Source organism: Ostrea edulis, chromosome 1 (assembly GCF_947568905.1).
Source record: "Ostrea edulis chromosome 1, xbOstEdul1.1, whole genome shotgun sequence".
NCBI classification, from domain to species: domain Eukaryota; kingdom Metazoa; phylum Mollusca; class Bivalvia; order Ostreida; family Ostreidae; genus Ostrea; species Ostrea edulis.
In genome coordinates, this window is record NC_079164.1 from 13,673,700 (window position 1) to 13,692,220 (window position 18,521).

Here is an 18,521-nt window from a genome sequence, read left to right on the forward strand (position 1 = left end):
TGTGTATTCACACATTACTACGCCCATCTCGAAATGTACATAGAATGTAGTACAATAATAACTCATTAATTCAACTCAAATCATATTATGTTTTATCATATAAACTCAATGTTTTAAAATATTAAAGATAAGGAATAAATTCATTGTTATTTGTTGGATGGAGGTATACCACGGGAAAAAAAGACATAAAACATTTGCATCATGCGTTACACGCAATAATGCAGTTTTCCGTCTTTTTTTCGTGGTATACCTCCATATCCAACGGAAAAATAATAAATTCATTTCTTAAATCAAAAGGACATTATAAAATGAAATAAAATTCGTCTTCAATCTCATTTAGATTACATAATGTAGAAAATCTATTACCTCTTGAAATATTTTATACCTGCCCTTCTCAATGTTCAAAGAATGAGAAGACATTCGAAATTTTGTTATAGATTCATTTCCATTGGAATCAATTGTTTTTTTTAAGATACGGGTATAACAAAAATTATCAATAAGGTGTTGATATAAAAACATTTTGGTGACGCTGAAAAAGACGATAAAAAATCTTGCTTATCGTATATATTTAACAATTTTTGTTCAATTACCTTGTATGTATTATGACCGCTTCCTGATTCTTTCCATAAATATATTATAGATATGCTTCATTGGTAATTTTGTGATAAAATATCAGCGTGTAGGTGGAAAATGCAAGTTCTACAATTTAAATTTACACGTACGGATCATTGATGTGGGAGAAAACTAAAGTACTCAGAGGAAACGCACGTGTTCGAGCGGGCGGTCACACTACCTTCTCACATGCAATCCTGATAACCAAACTTAGGTCGTAGGGGTGAGAACCCAGACAGTTATATGACATGGTAACTCAGAATCACGTATTTGGCAATCTGTTAATTTCGTATTCAGCATTTTAGGTTAGTGGTTTCTTTAAAAATCCAATGAAACAAGATATATATCATATGGGCTTGAAATACAATCATATGAATACACAAATTGAAAACAATTTCATAAAAATCAACTGGGAAGAGTGGAGGACATGAATTGTATGTTTATTGATTGATTGTGTATTGTTTAACGTCCCTCTCAAGGAATTTTCACTCATATGGAAACGTCACCATTGTTGGTGAAGGGTAATCTCAGCGAGATTCGTCGAGGCTGGATATTTGGACTGACGCCTCTTCCGAATCTCAGACCAGTGTCACATAAAGTGATTCGGGAAATCTTGCCTGAACTTCGGCCGCTTGTTGCGATTAAAATGGGTTAAATTGAATTTCTTGTCCGCTTCAACTTTTCGCCTTAGACATCCTATTAACTCCCTATCACAATGAAACATGCATTTCTTACCTTTACAAGGTGTAAATCCCACAGTAATTCAAGTTGGCTATTTTCGAAGCCATTGCGAACGGCCACCATTTCATATTTTACCTTCTCAACACTGAAGAGTTCCGATAGTTTAGGACGCCTTCAAATAGATTGATTAAATATTACACAGTTTTCTTTTTATTACTTTTAATTTTTATGCTTAAATGCTTTGTACAAAGTAATTGTCAACCAGTAAGTTCTGTATTTTCAATCATAGTACAAATTGTCATGAAGTAGTATATCGGAACTCTCCAGTGTTGAGAAGGTAAAATATGAAATGGTGGCCGTTTGCAATGGCTTCGAAAATAGCCAACTTGAATTACTGTGGGATTTACACCTTGTAAAGGTAAGAAATGCATGTTTCATTGTGATAGGGAGTTAATAGGATGTCTAAGGCGAAAAGTTGAAGCGGACAAGAAGTTTAATTTAACCCATTTTAATCACAACAAGCGGCCGAAGTTCAGGCAAGATTTCCCGAATCACTTTATGTGACACTGGTCTGAGATTCGGAAGAGGCGTCAGTCCAAATATTCAGCCTCGACGAATCTCGCTGAGATTAGGTGAAGGGCTGCAAATTTAGGCCTATGTTCGGCGCTTACGGTCTTTGAGAAGTGTGGGTTATTTATCGTGCCACACCTGCTGTGACACGGGGCCTCGGTTTTTACAGTCTCGTCCAAAGGACCCTCCCCATTTAGTTGCCTCTTACGACAAGCAAGGGGTACTGGGAACCAATTCCTGCATTGGAATTTAATACAAATATGAAGATCCAGCTTTTAAACAAGAACTACATGTACCGTGAATGAAAAAAGGTAAAGAAAACGAACAGAGACCAATCTTATACATCCTAGAAAGAACACAAAATTGATAACAGCATGCATGTGGACACCTGGAAACACCAAGGAGTAATCATGCCCTGTATACCGACCACATCAGCCGTGAGTCCTCTGTAAAGTAAAACATGCTATATCAAACATGCGTATAAGGAATCACGCTCCGGGTCCACAGTACCCCTTGCTTGACGTAAAAGGCAACTAAATGGGGCGGTCCTTCGGATGAGACCGCAAAAACCTAGGCCCCGTGTCACAACAGGTGTGGCACGATAAAGACCTCTCCCTACTCAAAGGCCGTAATCGCCGAGCATATGCCAAACTTTTACGGCCCTTCACCAGCAATGGTAACGTCTCCATATGTGTGAAATATTCTCGAGAGGGACGTTAAACAATATACAATCAATATTTATTAAATATAAAGAAGTTTGGTTATAATGGACTCTTTTTCGCTGATCCTGAAGGTTCGTTATAATAGCGCTTTGCTGTATTGATTGGGTGGTATGGAATAGTGAAGATAACAAATAGTGACCGGTCAACAGGGAATGCTTCCTCCTGGGCACCTGATCCCACCTCTGGTTATATCCAGGGGTCCGTTTTTACCCTACTCTTAAATTTGTATTGCTTACAGGAGTTAGGAAATTAAGGTCGATTGATCCTCATGTGATATAATAGGTTTTTGCAAAACTCTTAATAAATTAAACTTTGCGCATGATAGAAATATATCTTTCTGAGGAATTTTATTCACTGGATATGATAAAAAATCTGATAAACTATGAATACTGAAAAAGTTTATATTTTCCATAGATAATCAATTATTCATGATTTTAAAAATTTGTCAAGGGCAATAACTCCTATGCTGGAACTTCCTCTACTGGATGTGTATTATACATTGGTTTCCCTAATATCCACAATTAATCTATACATATTTATGAATAAGCCTTTTTTCTTTTCAACTGTTGATACTTAAATTTTGTCATTTCAACAAGTTTTTATATATTTTTATTATTCTGTTTAACGAAAATGTGGATTTTCTGATGTTGGTGTATATGTCTGACATCTTTAAAAAGGTGGCAACATATATATATTCTTTGGTTATTAATTAAATTAAACTATATTGAGTGGAAATTAATTATGTTTTACCTTTTTTAACCATTAATATTGATAAGTCACATGGGGATGGAACTACCTTAATTACTGTTCGTTATCTTCATCTTTTCATGAGTGAAAATGAGTATTATTAATCGACAAAAAATCGTCAATATATCTAAATGTCGAGTTGAAGGCCGCAGCAAGAAATTCTTTTCTTTTCAAGTAGAACATTTTGAATAAATTCTGCCTCGTAAGAATATAAAAACAGGTCAGCTAATAAAAGGATAACGATTCGTGCATATGGGAATTCTATCAGACTGTTGGAAGACCTGATCACCAAAGACAACGTCAGTGAGGAACTGTAGCATGTTTTAATATCAACTTCAGAGAGCATCAGTTGGAATACCAAATATGGAATTAAAGCCTAGTATGTTTAAAATACAGTTGTAATAATGAGCCAAATAAACAAAGACAATGTTGCAAGTGTAGTAATTAGGGCTATACGGACCGTGGATATCGGCCTGGGTAGCTCAGTAATGAGAACACCTGACTAATAATGCAGGGGTCCGGGTTCGATCGCCGGTGGCCAGATAGCTCAGTTGATAGAGCACCTGACTAGGGATTCAAGGGGCCTGGGTTCGAATCCCGGTCTGGTCCGCTGCATTTTCTCCCTTCCTGTTACATTTGGTGCCGTAGACCAGCCCCTGGAACTGACAGGTGAATATGCCTGCCAGGGGACAAAGATCCTGGGCTGAAGGTGTGAAGACATTTAAGGAGGGAGGATTGTAGCGGTCAGCCGGGTTCGATCGCCGGTGGCTAGTTAGCTCAGTTGGTAGAGCACCTGACTAGAGATTCAGGGGGCCCGGGTTCGAATCCTGGTCTGGTGCGTTGCATTTTCTCCCTTTCTGTTACACAAGCTTTATCAACTGGAACACCAGAACATATTCCATATGTAACCTATTTAATTCTTTCATCACATCCGGTTTACGAAACACTTAGGGGTACACATTCCTCATGTAACTTATCTAATTCATCACTTCCGTTTTACCAAACACGTAGGGATGGATGGTATACATTCTGAAAATTAAACTTCGGGGAATTGAAGTGAGGTGTATACAGGAAGTTTCTATTTGTTTAAAAATATGCCCAAGCATGTCGTATACACCTACATGTATACCAAAATGATAATTCTCAATGCTTCCTTCATGAATTGAAAAGGTGAAATCGAGGCACAGGGATCAGAATAAAGCACAAAGTTCAAAATTCTGCAGAAGGGTAGACAGGGAAAGGCAGGACTCACGGCGATGTGAAAGTGTGTAACGAAGAACAAGACTCGGTTTGTTTGTTTTTAGAATAATTACACTGTGTTGACCATGAAGCATATTTCCTAAATTAAATCCTCTTCATTTCCGATGAGACACAAGGCTGCAACATGATATTTGATGTTCTGTAAAAGTTTTATAATCATGCAATTATTTACTGCAATGGTGCGGGTCATTCACTGTGAGACTGCAAGGCAATAAATCCTTACCATGGTAAGTATCGAATTCAAGATCTTCGTATTGAATTAGCCACTATAATAGGTGTCCACGAACTAAAACCTAAGGACATCATGCAGTTATTTAGCTTCAGTTATATATTTAGCGTCAATAACTGATCTCTTTATTTTTTATTATGATATACACGTATTGAACTGTTGCCTTTCTTTTGTAACCAACCTTCTTTACATATTTTACGTATAGCTGTACAGGAAAATACATTATGACTCTATGTCTTCATTGTTTACAAAGAATCTTTTTGTAAGTGATTGTGTGTGGATATTTTTTTTTTTTTTTTTTTTGGTTACTTCTCTTTACCATCGTATGTCTTCACCAAATGCAGACACTCGTGTGTAAGGAGATGTATCTTGATCTATCAATGTTTACTTCATTGAATAAAGCGATGTCTGTGCCTACATCGTTAGCTCTACATGAAGTATAAACATTTCGTTAAATATTTCCTTCTTTTCCTCCTTATGAACTCATCAAGTAGTTTTGTATTTACTCCTCGTGATTGGATATCTGAGAAACGACAACTTAATTTTTTTATCCTCAGTAACTGTCAGTCCAATAAATAATGAACGATTTACAGTTTGTAGACTGAACAAAGAGAAGAGGAAGTTCTACAAGCTGGACATGGTAGGATATAGTATTTTGTTATGTATTTATCATCGCTATCGAAAGGTATGCATTTTGGAAAACTTTATAACACATCCAGATATTTTAGTGCAAAGTAAAATTTCATTAAACCTAGCCTATATGCTGTGAAACAGTCTTCTTGAGCAAAACATCTAAAATTAGAATATGTTATCTTTTTCAATCACTGCATGGTTTGTTTTGTTTATATATTATACTATATCCGGTGCATTCGAGAATGTTTGTGCCCCCGAAATCGAAGTTTGCTCGTATGGAGACGTCACGAGCATTAGGTGAAGTACCATAACTTTTGACTTCTGCATAGTGCTCAGGGCCAGAGCAGTGAGGGTTCCTCATCGCGTGCATAGCGCTCAGGGCCAGAGCAGTGGGGGTTCTTCATCGCGTCCACGTTTCTAATGTCATATCCGAAAGGCCCACGGATTTCTATAGAACTCCTTAACTGGCTTCTGATGTTGTTTTGTTTTTTAGTGATGTGTATACATCATTATGTGATGTGCTTCTCTCATTATGTGATGTGCTTCTCTCATTATGTGATGTGCTGTTATCATTATGTGATGTGCTTCTCTCATTATGTGATGTGCTGTTCTGTTATGAGAGAAGCACATCACATAATGAGAGCAACACATCACATAAATAATGTATACACATCACATAATGAGAGAAGCACATCACATAATGAGAAAAGCACATCACATAATGAGAGAAGCACATCACAAACTGAAGGTAGCACATCACATAATGAGAGAAGCATATCACATAATGAGGGTAGCACATCACAAACTGAGGGTAGCACATCACATAATGAGAGAAGCACATCACAAACTGAAGGTAGCACATCACATAATGAGAGAAGCACATCACATAATGAGGGTAGCACATCACATAATGAGAGAAGCACATCACATAATGAGAGAAGCACATCACAAACTGAAGGTAGCACATCACATAATGAGAGAAGCACATCACAAACTGAAGGTAGCACATCACATAATGAGAGAAGCACATCACATAATGAGGGTAGCACATCACAAACTGAGGGTAGCACATCACATAATGAGAGAAGCACATCACATAATGAGAGAAGCACATCACATAATGAGGGTAGCACATCACAAACTGAGGGTAGCACATCACATAATGGGGGTAGCACATCACATAATGAGAGAAGCACATACATAAATAATGTATACACATCACATGAGAGAAGCACATCACGTGAGAGAAGCACATCACATGAATAATGTATAAATAATAAATATTAAGCACATCACATAATGAGGGTAGCACATCACATAACGAGAGAAGCACATCACATAATGAGAGAAGCACATCACACATCACATAATGAGAGAAGCACATCACATAATGAGAACAGCACATCACATAATGAGAGATTGATTTTTGATGTTTTCCGCCACACTCAACAATTTTTCAGTTATATGGTGGCGCCCAGTTTTTGTTGGTGGAAGAGAGAACCCAGATACAATGCACCTGGGAAGAGACCACCGACCTTCCGAAAGTAAACTGGGAATCTTTCTCACTTACCGGCGCGAGCAGGATTCGAACCCGCGCCGACAGAGGTGAGAGGCCGTGTGATTTTGAGCGCGGTGCTCTAACCACTCGGCCCTCATAATGAGAGAAGCACATCACATAAATAATGTATACACATCACTAGATAATAAAGCAACATCAGAAGGCAGTTAAGGCGTTTCATAGATTTCACTTAAAAAGCCAGGTGTTTAGCGAAGATACAGTCGCTACTTACGGGCGAGATCAAAAGATCGATGTCAGATAAAAATCTAAATTCAGATAGTTAGGAGGGGGGGGGGGGGGGGGGTATGCGTAATTATCTCCTGTAAGTTCATCGATTACACTTTAGTTCAAAAAGAAATGACAAGTGACTGTTAAAAATCACATAATATTACACTTTAATAAACATTTGATAGTTTTAATGCACTCTTTCACTTGTGAATAACCAGTAGAAAAGGTATACAGAGTGTTATTCATACTTGTATGTTTTTACTTGTTAATCGATTAGTTTCAACATTCATCATATCTAGTTTACTATGTTACTTTAGTTTTTTGTCAGACATATCACGTTATTGCGTTACTTGTATGTGACATATCCGGGATGTTACTTGCAAATATGACACTGTCTTTATGTTTCCAATTTTATAAAACATTTCGATAATATTTTGTATTTCCTATATTTAGGTATTTAAGGATGTATGCTACACTAGAGAAATTTGATGAGGATGAAAAGTGGAGGATATGTACAACAATATTTTGAAATTGAAAATTTTCAAATTTACTTCATTTAGTAAAAAAAAATGCAGTTTTATTAGAAAGCAATCTGAGAAAAGTTTAAAACTCCTGCTGGACTCGAACACGCGATCTACAGCTCAGCAGTCGACGTGCTAACCTACTGAGCTACTCACCTAGGCGAGAAATTGTTTTAATGAATAGACAAATATTGCTGATATTTATATTTTCATTCATGTTTTAAAAGGAAGTTAGTCATTATGACGATGTAGAGTACCTCTTTAAAGAGAAGCCGCTTTTAATACATTTCAACGTCTTCCTCGTTGACTGCAGGTCCACTCTGTCCCACTAAGCCATTCAAAGTTCCACTAAATGCACCTCCTACACATCTCGAGTCTGGCGTATTGATATACACATATTTCGTTAAGTCATTGTTTTGCAACGCTAGATCTATATTCAACCTTTTATCTTTGCAGATGATTTCAATTGTGCTAAAGCTTACAACGTTTTCGCTTTTGACGACGGCGCTAGATTACAAAGATTCGTTTTGTCCAGACACGATATGCCTTTGTCCAAATAATTATACAGCCGATTGTTCATATCGAAATCTTGCAGTTGTTCCTGCTGGACTTCCGATTGGAATAAGTGTTCTCATCATAACCGGAAATAGCATTCCTGTTCTAAAAAAGGATACATTTAAAAACGTAGAAAATTTGAAAATAACGAAGCTTATTATGAATCGATGTGATACAACCGATATTTCCCTCGGAGCCTTCGATTACGTCAGAGATCTTTTAACTCTAGACTTGGCATTTAATGCTCTCAATGGCTTGAATTGTGGATTTCAAAATCTATCGCAACTCCAGTCTCTCAATATGTCGAGTAACAATTTCACCCAAATTCCACCAATACTCAACTCTCTAGGTAAGCTGAATGAATTGGTGCTGAGGGATAACAGAATCCATACTTTCCTCTCCGGGAGGTTGCGATTGAACTCGCTGCAAAAATTGGATTTGAGTTCTAACAGAATAAGGGATTTTTGTTTTCAAGCATTTCCTAATTTGCTAGTTTTAAATCTTACCGATAACCAGATTATATCCCTGGCACACTTTTGTACACAAGACCCGCCAAAGTTAGAAAATTTGCAGATTGCAATTAATCATCTTTCCAATACGAATGAGTTTTACACATATGGAAACCGTTTTACCAGCTTACGTCATCTGAATATCTCTTTCAACCCATTTAGTCTCATTACACAAAATTCGTTTTCAATGTTATCAAAATTGAAAACACTGCATATTGCGCGTCTTCTAGCCTACGGTGTCAACGTCGAGGAACAAGGGTTAGCTTCAAATTCTCTCACCGAACTATTTTTCGGAAGCATGATTCTACAAGAAATGACCGTAGAGGAGATCAGAAACATTTTGAAATATTGTCCCAATCTTCTAAGATTGGATCTCGTCAACATTGACTTTTCTCAGTTTTCCCCGGATCAGTTTGTGGAGGTGTTATCTCCCCTTCAACGTTTGACCGCACTGTCTTTGTTGCATTGCAACATTGACGTGGTTCCGCCCTTGGATACCTTCACAGAGTTATCGTACCTAGACCTTGCTTTTAATCACATAGGCGGACTTCTTCGGGACATGTTTTCCAATTTGAAAAACTTGAAGCATATTTCTTTCCACAAAAATCATTTAACTATTATCTCGGAGTCATCTTTTCCAGATTTCATATGGTACGGGAATGGTGTAAAGATCGACTTGTCCAATAATTCATTTGACTGTTCCTGTGACTTAGAATGGTTCCAAACTTGGTTGAAAAATAACAGTCAGAAAATGATTCGTTATCCCGAATTTTATGAATGTAATGCTCCAATTAAATGGAAGGGACGCAAAGTATCCGAATATGTTTCGTATGATTGTCACTTGCCAAGCCAAAGTCTCATTCTCTCTTTTACTGTACTTGGGTTTTTATCAATATTCATATTTATAGTCGTTTTGTTGAGAAAACTTCAATGGGATATAAAGTATTATTTCCACATTTGTAAAAATAGGAAGCCATTCAATTATAAAACATTGTTAAGCGATGTCAATTTATACGATGGATATGTCGCCTATAACTTTAGAGACAGAAAGTGGGTTATGTCAAAAGTTGTCAAACACTTAGAGCAGATGAACCAGTATAGACTTTGTCTTCATGAGAGGAACGTCCTTCCAGGGGGTTCAATTGTTGACGACATAATTGAAAATATCGATGCTAGTCGAAAATTTATTCTTGTTCTTTCAAATAATTTCATGGATGACCAGTGGTGCAAATATGAAGCCAACATTGCAAATCATATGTTAGCTGACGGAAAAGGCGAAAAAATAATTATCTTACTCCTGGAGGACATTCAATCCCAACATCTAACGAGTTCTTTAAAAGTACTCCTTAAATCTACAAGTCATGTGAAATGGACTGAGAATGCTAATGGACAAAAACTGTTTTTCAAAGCTTTAAGGCGTCTCATGGATAAATGAAGAATGCGTTTTATACCTAGGAGAAAGCTCTTGTTGAAATATGACTGTTCATTACTGTTTGTCGATTTAAAAGGATTGGCGCTTAATCTATTGATGTTAAATCCATGTACCTATGTAATGTTAACCTGTCATCACTAGAGTCATCTGAGCCCTTCGGATGACCTCTCCTTTTTATGGGATCTCTTTAGCAAAGGACCAACCCATATAGCACCGTGTTCTCATCAAATGTAAATTGGAAAAAGGGAAAATATCTGTTTCACAGAAAGGAGTCGTACTAGCATATGTGAAAGGACAACGTTCTGATGTCAAAACATATACGCAAATAGACACTATATAGAACGTATATACCCCTCCATGTTATTTATTACTAACTGCCAGTCTATATAAACCGTCTTTTTCTTTTTAAATTGCTTCATTGAATTTAAGAATTCATTGAAAGATGGTCTATGTGTATTGTCAACCAATCTTTCGTCTTCTCTAAACAAGGGTTTAAGATCCACTTCGCATCTCGGATCGTAAACCCTTAACTAGCGAAGATGCCTATCTTTATTCGTATGCTAACAATATTCGTGAAATTAGCGACAACTGCTCAATCGCAAATGTTTGTAGCCGCGAACAGATAGATTAATGTTAGTTTGTATGCCTGATTTCATAATAATAGTTGCGGACAGATTTTCTACGGCTAAACGTGATTAATTGTAATTTCTATCGTTACGATAGTATAGCGAGAAATATTTGTCCTAACGACATGTTTAGAATTTCAATAGCGGAAGTGTCGTGGGGTTATTTTGAAAAGTTTCCATAGCAATGACCAATGAGATTTAAGTATATTATTATGTGTTCGATTGAGAACCTCGGGGCTGTATTGTCACTGTCTAGCTCACGCTCTTCTTGAGCAAGTCAAGTTGGGTTTTTTATATTAATAATATTTGAATTAAAACAGCAATTTCTTTTTTGTAAAAATGAGGGTCCGCCATTTAAATGTATTTTGTTTACATCGCACTATACTGCCGCGGACACACAGGTTTCCATAGTTTTTCACAAACACTGTGGTTTTTATCTATGGTTTTCCCTGGGCGGCGAGGGAAGCACATTTATAGTATTTTGGAAATAATATAGGTATCACGAGTGTGTTTTGTCAAGCAATGCCTATGATTGCATTATATTACGTGTTGTTTGTGGTATAGGCCTATATGTACTCAAAATAGATAAAGGCGTCATCTCGCACGGTGCACTACAATGCAGTTAAGTAAATTGTTTGTCTTTTCATTTTATGATCAGGTGTATGATAGTGAAGTGTGGACTGACATGTTTGTAATACCTTTAGTGATAAAATAAAGAGCACTGTCTTGCATGACAAACTAGATATTTAGTATTTATATGATATGTTTCACCGTAAAAAAAAAAAAATAATAAAGTCCAGAATTTTTTATACAACAGCGTAAAAGATCTTGCACTCAGTCAATTTCATGTAATGTATTGTATAATTGTGTATTTTTCATATTCGGTTTGCAGAGAAAGTTTTATATTTTTCATATTCAGTTTGCACAGCAATTTATTGTGACAAACAAATATATAGATCAGTTTATAGTTGAAAATTATGAAAAATTGAATCATTCTTATAAATCTTATAAATGATCCAAACTCAGGAACAGGACAAACACAGACCCCTGGACATACCAGAGGTGGGATCAGACAAACACGGATCCCTAGACACACCAAAGGTGGGATCAGACAAACACGGACCCCTAGACATACCAGAGGTGGGATCAGACAAACAGGGACCCCTAGACACACCAGAGGTGGGATCAGACAAACACGGACCCCTGGACACACCAGAGGTGGGATCAGACAAACACGGACCCCTAGACATACCAGAGGTGGGATCAGACAAACATGGACCCCTGGATATACCAGAGGTGGGATCAGACAAACACGGACCCCTGGACACACCAGAGGTGGGATCAGACAAACACGGACCCCTGGACACACCAGAGGTGGGATCAGACAAACACGGACCCCTGGACACACCAGAGGTGGGATCAGACAAACACGGATCCCTAGACACACCAGAGGTGGGATCAGACAAACACGGACCCCTGGACACACCAGAGGTGGGATCAGGTGCCTAGGAGGAGTAAGCATCCCCTGTTAACAGTGATCTATACGGTTATAAACCTTGTGACTTTTGTAATCGAGTAGAAATATCAGACTGGGTATTAAACTGCGCTGATTCCTTGCCACACATGATCAAACGACTGACCTTTCAAAATAAAGCTTTCAGCACTGTGATCTGTCTCCATGGCTACTTTTATGTTTATCATTGCATTAAGTGAAAGAGTAGCGTGAAATGAGGAGGAAACTTGATTGATTTTTTCTTGTTTAGCATGTACAGAGTTCTGTCTGAATTTTGTTATCTTTATATCTGTCTGTTAAATTAAGGGCTTCCGTGGCCGAGTGGTTAGAGCATCGCGATCAAAATCACACAGCCTCTCACCTCTGTCGGCGCGGGTTCGAATCCCGCTCGCGACAGCTAGTTAGAACGTTTCCCAGATTACTTTTTGAAGGTCGGTGGTCTTTTCCCAGGCACATTGTATCTGGGTTCTGTCTTCCATCAATAAAAAACTGGGCGCCAACATATAACTGAAAAATAACACATTGACAGCCACCCGCAACAAGACATGAGATGTTAATCGGAAATCTACATGATCTTCCTGACGTCAGAATGAAGAAGAAAAAGATTTTGTTTTAATAATTACTGGACTATAACAATATTTTCATTCATTCAGTTGTTAGGCCGTTCTGTACACGGAAGATGAAGATAAAGAAAAGTGATCTCATAACATGCTGATTTTGACTACGGATTACTACGTTTACCTAATCAAGATATAGGGATTATGGCGGGTGTGACTGGTCAACAGGGTTTGGTACACCTCCTAGTCACCTGATCCCACCTCTAGCATACCCATAGGTTCGTGTTTAGAAACATAATCGACATTTGCTAAAAACAAAACTTTTTAAAGAGTGGTGAGAATGAAAACTAAACTAACGGTTTTATAAGTAAAATGAATGCAATTTACCAAATGGAACGTAATTTATTCCCATGAATTGTCACCGAAGTCCAAAACAGTTGGGGAAATTTATCTACAGGTACATGCATTTATGTGGGGAGGGTTAATATATCTTAACTTTTGAACATTATAAAAAAATTGCAAGTCCCTTATTTTCTAGGAATTTTATATTTGTATTTATTACAACCAAACTAAGCCAAAATATAGGTATCAACTATGGCAAACCGTTTTACTCTTTAACTTTGAGAGATGTTGTTTTAAACTTGAAGACATATCTCTTTATCTTTGATATATTTCTTTAAATTTGTCAGATATAGCTTTATTTTTAAGATATATCTCTTCAACTTCGACAGATATATCTCAAACTGAAAGGGATATCTCTACCGATGCAAAAGAGATACAATTATCTCTTAAAGTTAAAGCGATATTTCTTTCAGACTTTAATAAATTTCTTACAATGGTTCCCCTCGTCTATGACTTCTGTTTGACGTAATAAGTTCACATGATCAAAATGGCTGAATATGTAGAGGAGGTTGTCTCTACCGTGTGTGTAAGATGTATGCATTTTTCATTCAGACCTCTGTGTACATCGAAAGCCGAAAATGCTTGCATCTCTTCACTTCCAACTTACGCCATGTAATACAATTTTGACGCGCTTCCGCTTTGGGGAGCGTTCTGTATGCATTTAAGAATAAATTTTAAAAATCAAGAGACATATCTCTTCAGTTAAAGAGATGTCTTTCTTGAACTCGGAAAGAGATATCTTTTCTGTTTTAAAAGATATCATTCATTCATTCAAACTTTTATAAAGATATCTCTTTAAAGTTAAAAATACCTCTTTAGAGAGATATCTCTCAAAGTTAAAAAGATATCACTTTTTGGAATAAAAACGGCTTGTCAAAATCAACTCGTGTATCTGCACGTTTTATTTTTAATCATATTTTTTTCTATCACGTGTCCTTACGAAGAGATTTGTAGGATGGATTTCATTATCACACAGCTTGATGAAATGTTGTTTGATTAAATGCGAAAATGCTATGGGGAAATAAATCACGATGTAAGTGGTGATGTGAGTAGTGTTTTGATTATTATTGCTTTCATAATGAATATATACGGTATATTTGTCGATTTATTTTAAGACTGGGCACGTATACCATCCCATTCTATTTACACTCATTTATACAACATAACTTTACACATACCATTAATTTCCTTATATTACTTACAGTAACATGTGGTGTTCACTCATTTCATGTAAACAGCTACATATAATTAGCCACAGTTTCGCATTTCTTTTCAGTATCATTTCCTTGATGACTAACTCCTTAACTCATTCTCTGATGGCAATGTTACGTGTGTGTTCTAGATGCTGTTTCATCATACATTACACATCTTTACCTAGAACTGTAGTTTTGTCACACTTACATATTTCAGATTGTTTTGCGTGAGTATGAAGCTGTGCCTTATGACATATTACTGCTGTGATAAGGAAAACTTTTCTTTTCCTTTTAATATTACCAGTATCACAGACTGAGAGGGAAAAGTTCAATGATCAAATATTAATTAGGCAAGTCTGTAATTTTGTTTTGTATTCCCTATTAACTAATTGGCCATCCAGGAGCTTGCAATATTCTACATGTAACGTAATTGTTTTTTATGAATCGATATTAAGCAACCACTAAAAAGCCATTATATTTCTTCATCATGTTAATGTTCACTGTGCTTCTGGTGGCTGTCTACGAGCAGGTTTATTATTCATGAACATTAAATCAATCAAATTATGCACTGTTTTCCATATAAACACTCAGGTGACCTTTCCGTACTGATCTGACATTTGTGAACTTTTTAACATTCATAAATTTTCTTTTGATACTACACAACACATGTAGAATTATAAATACATGTATAGAAGTTTGTTCATGCCATTGGTCATTGTAGAGTTTTAATGTAATTTTCCTGTTATTTTGGATCTGTTTCACAGATACATCAAGGGATACATGATGTGGTTTGTTTTTAGTTTAGGAGACAGACAGAGGGAATGGGGAAGAATAAGGGTCGCTTACAACATTCTTAAATCCGTTCAGTAAAAAATGCATTTTGTTTAATTTTCCTCACTACTAAACATAAAACATCAAAACAAAGTGCATGCACATGGTGATATTGAGTAAAGATGTCTCGATTAAAGTCAGCATTTCACAAATTCTATGGTCGTTATAACGATCTAGTTCGTCAATATAACCTATCATTTGGGTCAAATGCTGTCTGACATGTTTCATACCGATTGTTAGGCCGTTCTTGGCACACTAATTTTGACTACGAATAACTCCTTTTACCTGATCAGGATATAGTGCTCACGGTGGGTGTGACCGGTTGACAGGGGATGCTTACCCCTCCTAGGCACCTGATCCCACCTCTGGTGTGTCCAGGGGTCCATGTTTGCTCAACTATTTACTTTGTATTGCTTATAGGAGTTATGAGATTGATCACTGTTCGTTATCTTCACCTTTCATGCCTTTACTAAAATTGTGAAATATACGGTTCCTAGGCTAGAGGTGATGGAGTATGGCTATGGTTTATGTAGAGAAATTGCATTATATTATTTTGATATCTAACAAACTCCTGGTTACATAATATCGTCACAATATTACTGAGAAAACTCCTTTTATAAAAACCGTGATTGGTAAAATCTTTTGACACTGTAGAACGGCTTTCATTGTTCTCTACGAAAGGCGGATAGTTTCATATTTGAAAAAGTAAAAAAAAAAAAAAATTAACCCGTTATAACGAGTTAGTATCTCGTAATAACGATTTAATATCTCGTTATAACGAGTTAAGTATCTCGTTATGAGTTAGTATCTCGTTATAACGAGTTAGTATCTCGTTATAACGAGTTAATTATCTCGTTATAACGAGTTAGTTATCGCGTTATAACGAGTTAAGTATCTCGATATAATGAATTAGTATTTATGGAGGACCTGTACTTTCCAAAATTTCGACAAACTGATTAGAAATTATTTGAATTGCATATAATTATTTCATAATGACTATTGTGCAAGATTTTATTTGTCGTAAAGATGACAAGAAAATGTTAGTTATTGCTTCAAACAAATTAACGTGTGATTCTTCTCCTTTCTTTTTTTTCTACTCAACAAAAATACTTACTTTCCCTTGTCAAGAATAAATGTAAATTGTGTCGTTTTGATAACAAGTCGAGTAAATACAACAATGTTTTGGCAAAATGTTTGATCTAATTTCACATTTCAGCAAAAATCAGCCAGCCTAAATGCTGATGATTCTTTTGAGAATATACTAGATATACTTATACATCTTATGCAAGCTTGTTAGTACAAGAACTAAAGTCCCCTTCCCCTTTTTAACAAGCGTTGATTTACCGTTATTTTCTACAATCCAAAGTAAGATAGTTTGGGTTATTCTCCCTTTTATTTTCTTTTTTCAAAGTAGTATCGAGTGTTAAGGATGTAGGCTTAAACAAGTAGAGGTAACGAACGTTGACGGTCACACAGCCGTGAACCCTATATCTGTAACAGATAAAAGACTCCGATGGTCTATCATGTCAGATACGGGACTGACACGATCCGCGTAGCGGCGAGTGATCAGTCCCGTATTTGACATAATAGCCCATCGGAATCTTGTATCTTACTTAAAATATTGTTCTATCTAAAACAGTACTTCTCATAATATTGGCCTGCTCTTAATAATACTGGACTATGTTCAGTACAAATAAAGTACTGTCAAGACAAAGAACTAACGTCACAACAATGTTTTAATGATCAGGTAAACAAGTAATCCGTAACTCTGTAAAGAACGTTCTACCAATTGATATAATGAATTGAACTCATGTAGAAAAGGACGAATACTCGCTAAACCCCGCCCCCATCCCCTCTGTTTACAATATTGTGGGTGTGCTTTCACTTGCCCCCACCCCTTCCCGGATTTTAAAGTTTGGATTTTCATTCTTTTTAATTTGATTTTGCTTGTCAAGAATTACATGTACATGTATAGACAATTGTGACGTCAACTTCTCAGAAGATTACCCCTACCACTTCTCTCACTTTGAAAACAGTTCTACATGCTTGAATTATCAATCCACCAATAAATAATAGAATCATTCATGGGTCAAATGCTGTCTGATGTGTTTCATACCAATTGTTAGGTTATTCTTGACGCGCGGATTCTGACTACGGATTACTCCGTTTACCTGATCAAGATATAGTGCTCTTGACGGATGTGACCGGTCGGCAGGGGGTGCTTACTCCTCCTAGGCACCTGATCCCACCTCTGGTATATGCAGGGGTCCCTGTTTGCCCATTTTTTAAATTTGTATTCCTTATAGGAGTTATGAGATTGATCACTGTTCGTTATCTTCACCTTTTCATGAAGATAAAGCAGGTTGCCAATCTGATTAAAATCAGATCCTAGAATACGCTCACAATTGCTACAATAGTGTAGCGATCTAAGTGAGCGGATCTCAGGATCTGGTTTTAATCAGATTGAGCAGGTAGCAGGACATATCTGTCTTGCAAAGAAAATCAATATTACATGTACTTTAAATTCATGCTTTTAATAGACCCAAGCCAACAGCAGATTGGATTTATTTATGTTATATCACCATAAAAAGGTATAACCGATAAGTAATATATTTACTTACAAACATCGGTAAATTAATATACAGGGTACTGTGGTGATTTACTTTTACAGCATACACGCATTTTTCCAACATTTACAAAGTTGATATGTGTTTTTAACTCTGAAAAAATCTAAAATCAAGAACACATTTTCAGATTCTCTTAATGGTTCTTTTTTATTTCTTTAAGTACATGTAATTGTATTATTGCAACGACTTGTTTAAAAACCAGATAACTAACTCGTTATAACGAGATAATTAACTCGATATAACGAGATAACTAACTCGTTATAACGAGATAACTCGATAAAACGAGATACTAACTCGTTATAACGAGATATTAACTCGTTATAACGAGATACTAACTCGTTATAACGAGATAATTAACTCGTTATAACGAGATAATTAACTCGTTATAACGAGATACTTACTCGTTATAACGAGATAATTAACTCGTTATAACAAGATACTAACTCGTTATAACGAGTTAGATTTTTTTTTTTTTACTTTTCAAAAATGAGCCTATCCGGCTTTCGTAGTTCTTA

General features: G+C 36.4%; 1 protein-coding gene and 1 non-coding gene across 3 annotated transcripts; both read left to right on the top strand.

Annotated features, from left to right (window-relative positions):
• Positions 1 to 3,868: 3,868 nt before the first annotated feature.
• Positions 3,869 to 3,941, top strand: Trnap-agg (transfer RNA proline (anticodon AGG)). Its single transcript has one exon. It is a non-coding gene; the product is annotated as a tRNA-Pro (tRNA).
• Positions 3,901 to 11,878, top strand: LOC125661284 (toll-like receptor 13). Of its 2 annotated transcripts, none has more exons than XM_048893276.2 (3): positions 3,901 to 4,620; positions 5,415 to 5,461; positions 8,218 to 11,878. In XM_048893276.2, the coding sequence occupies exons 2-3, from the start codon at positions 5,459 to 5,461 to the stop codon at positions 10,258 to 10,260; spliced, it is 2,046 nt and encodes a 681-aa protein (XP_048749233.1). In that variant the 5' UTR covers positions 3,901 to 4,620; positions 5,415 to 5,458; the 3' UTR covers positions 10,261 to 11,878. The 2 variants fall into 2 exon arrangements, with proteins under 2 accessions (XP_048749233.1, XP_048749228.1); XM_048893271.2 differs by lacking the exon at positions 3,901 to 4,620 and adding an exon at positions 4,642 to 4,819.
• The last annotated feature ends 6,643 nt before the right edge of the window (positions 11,879 to 18,521 follow it).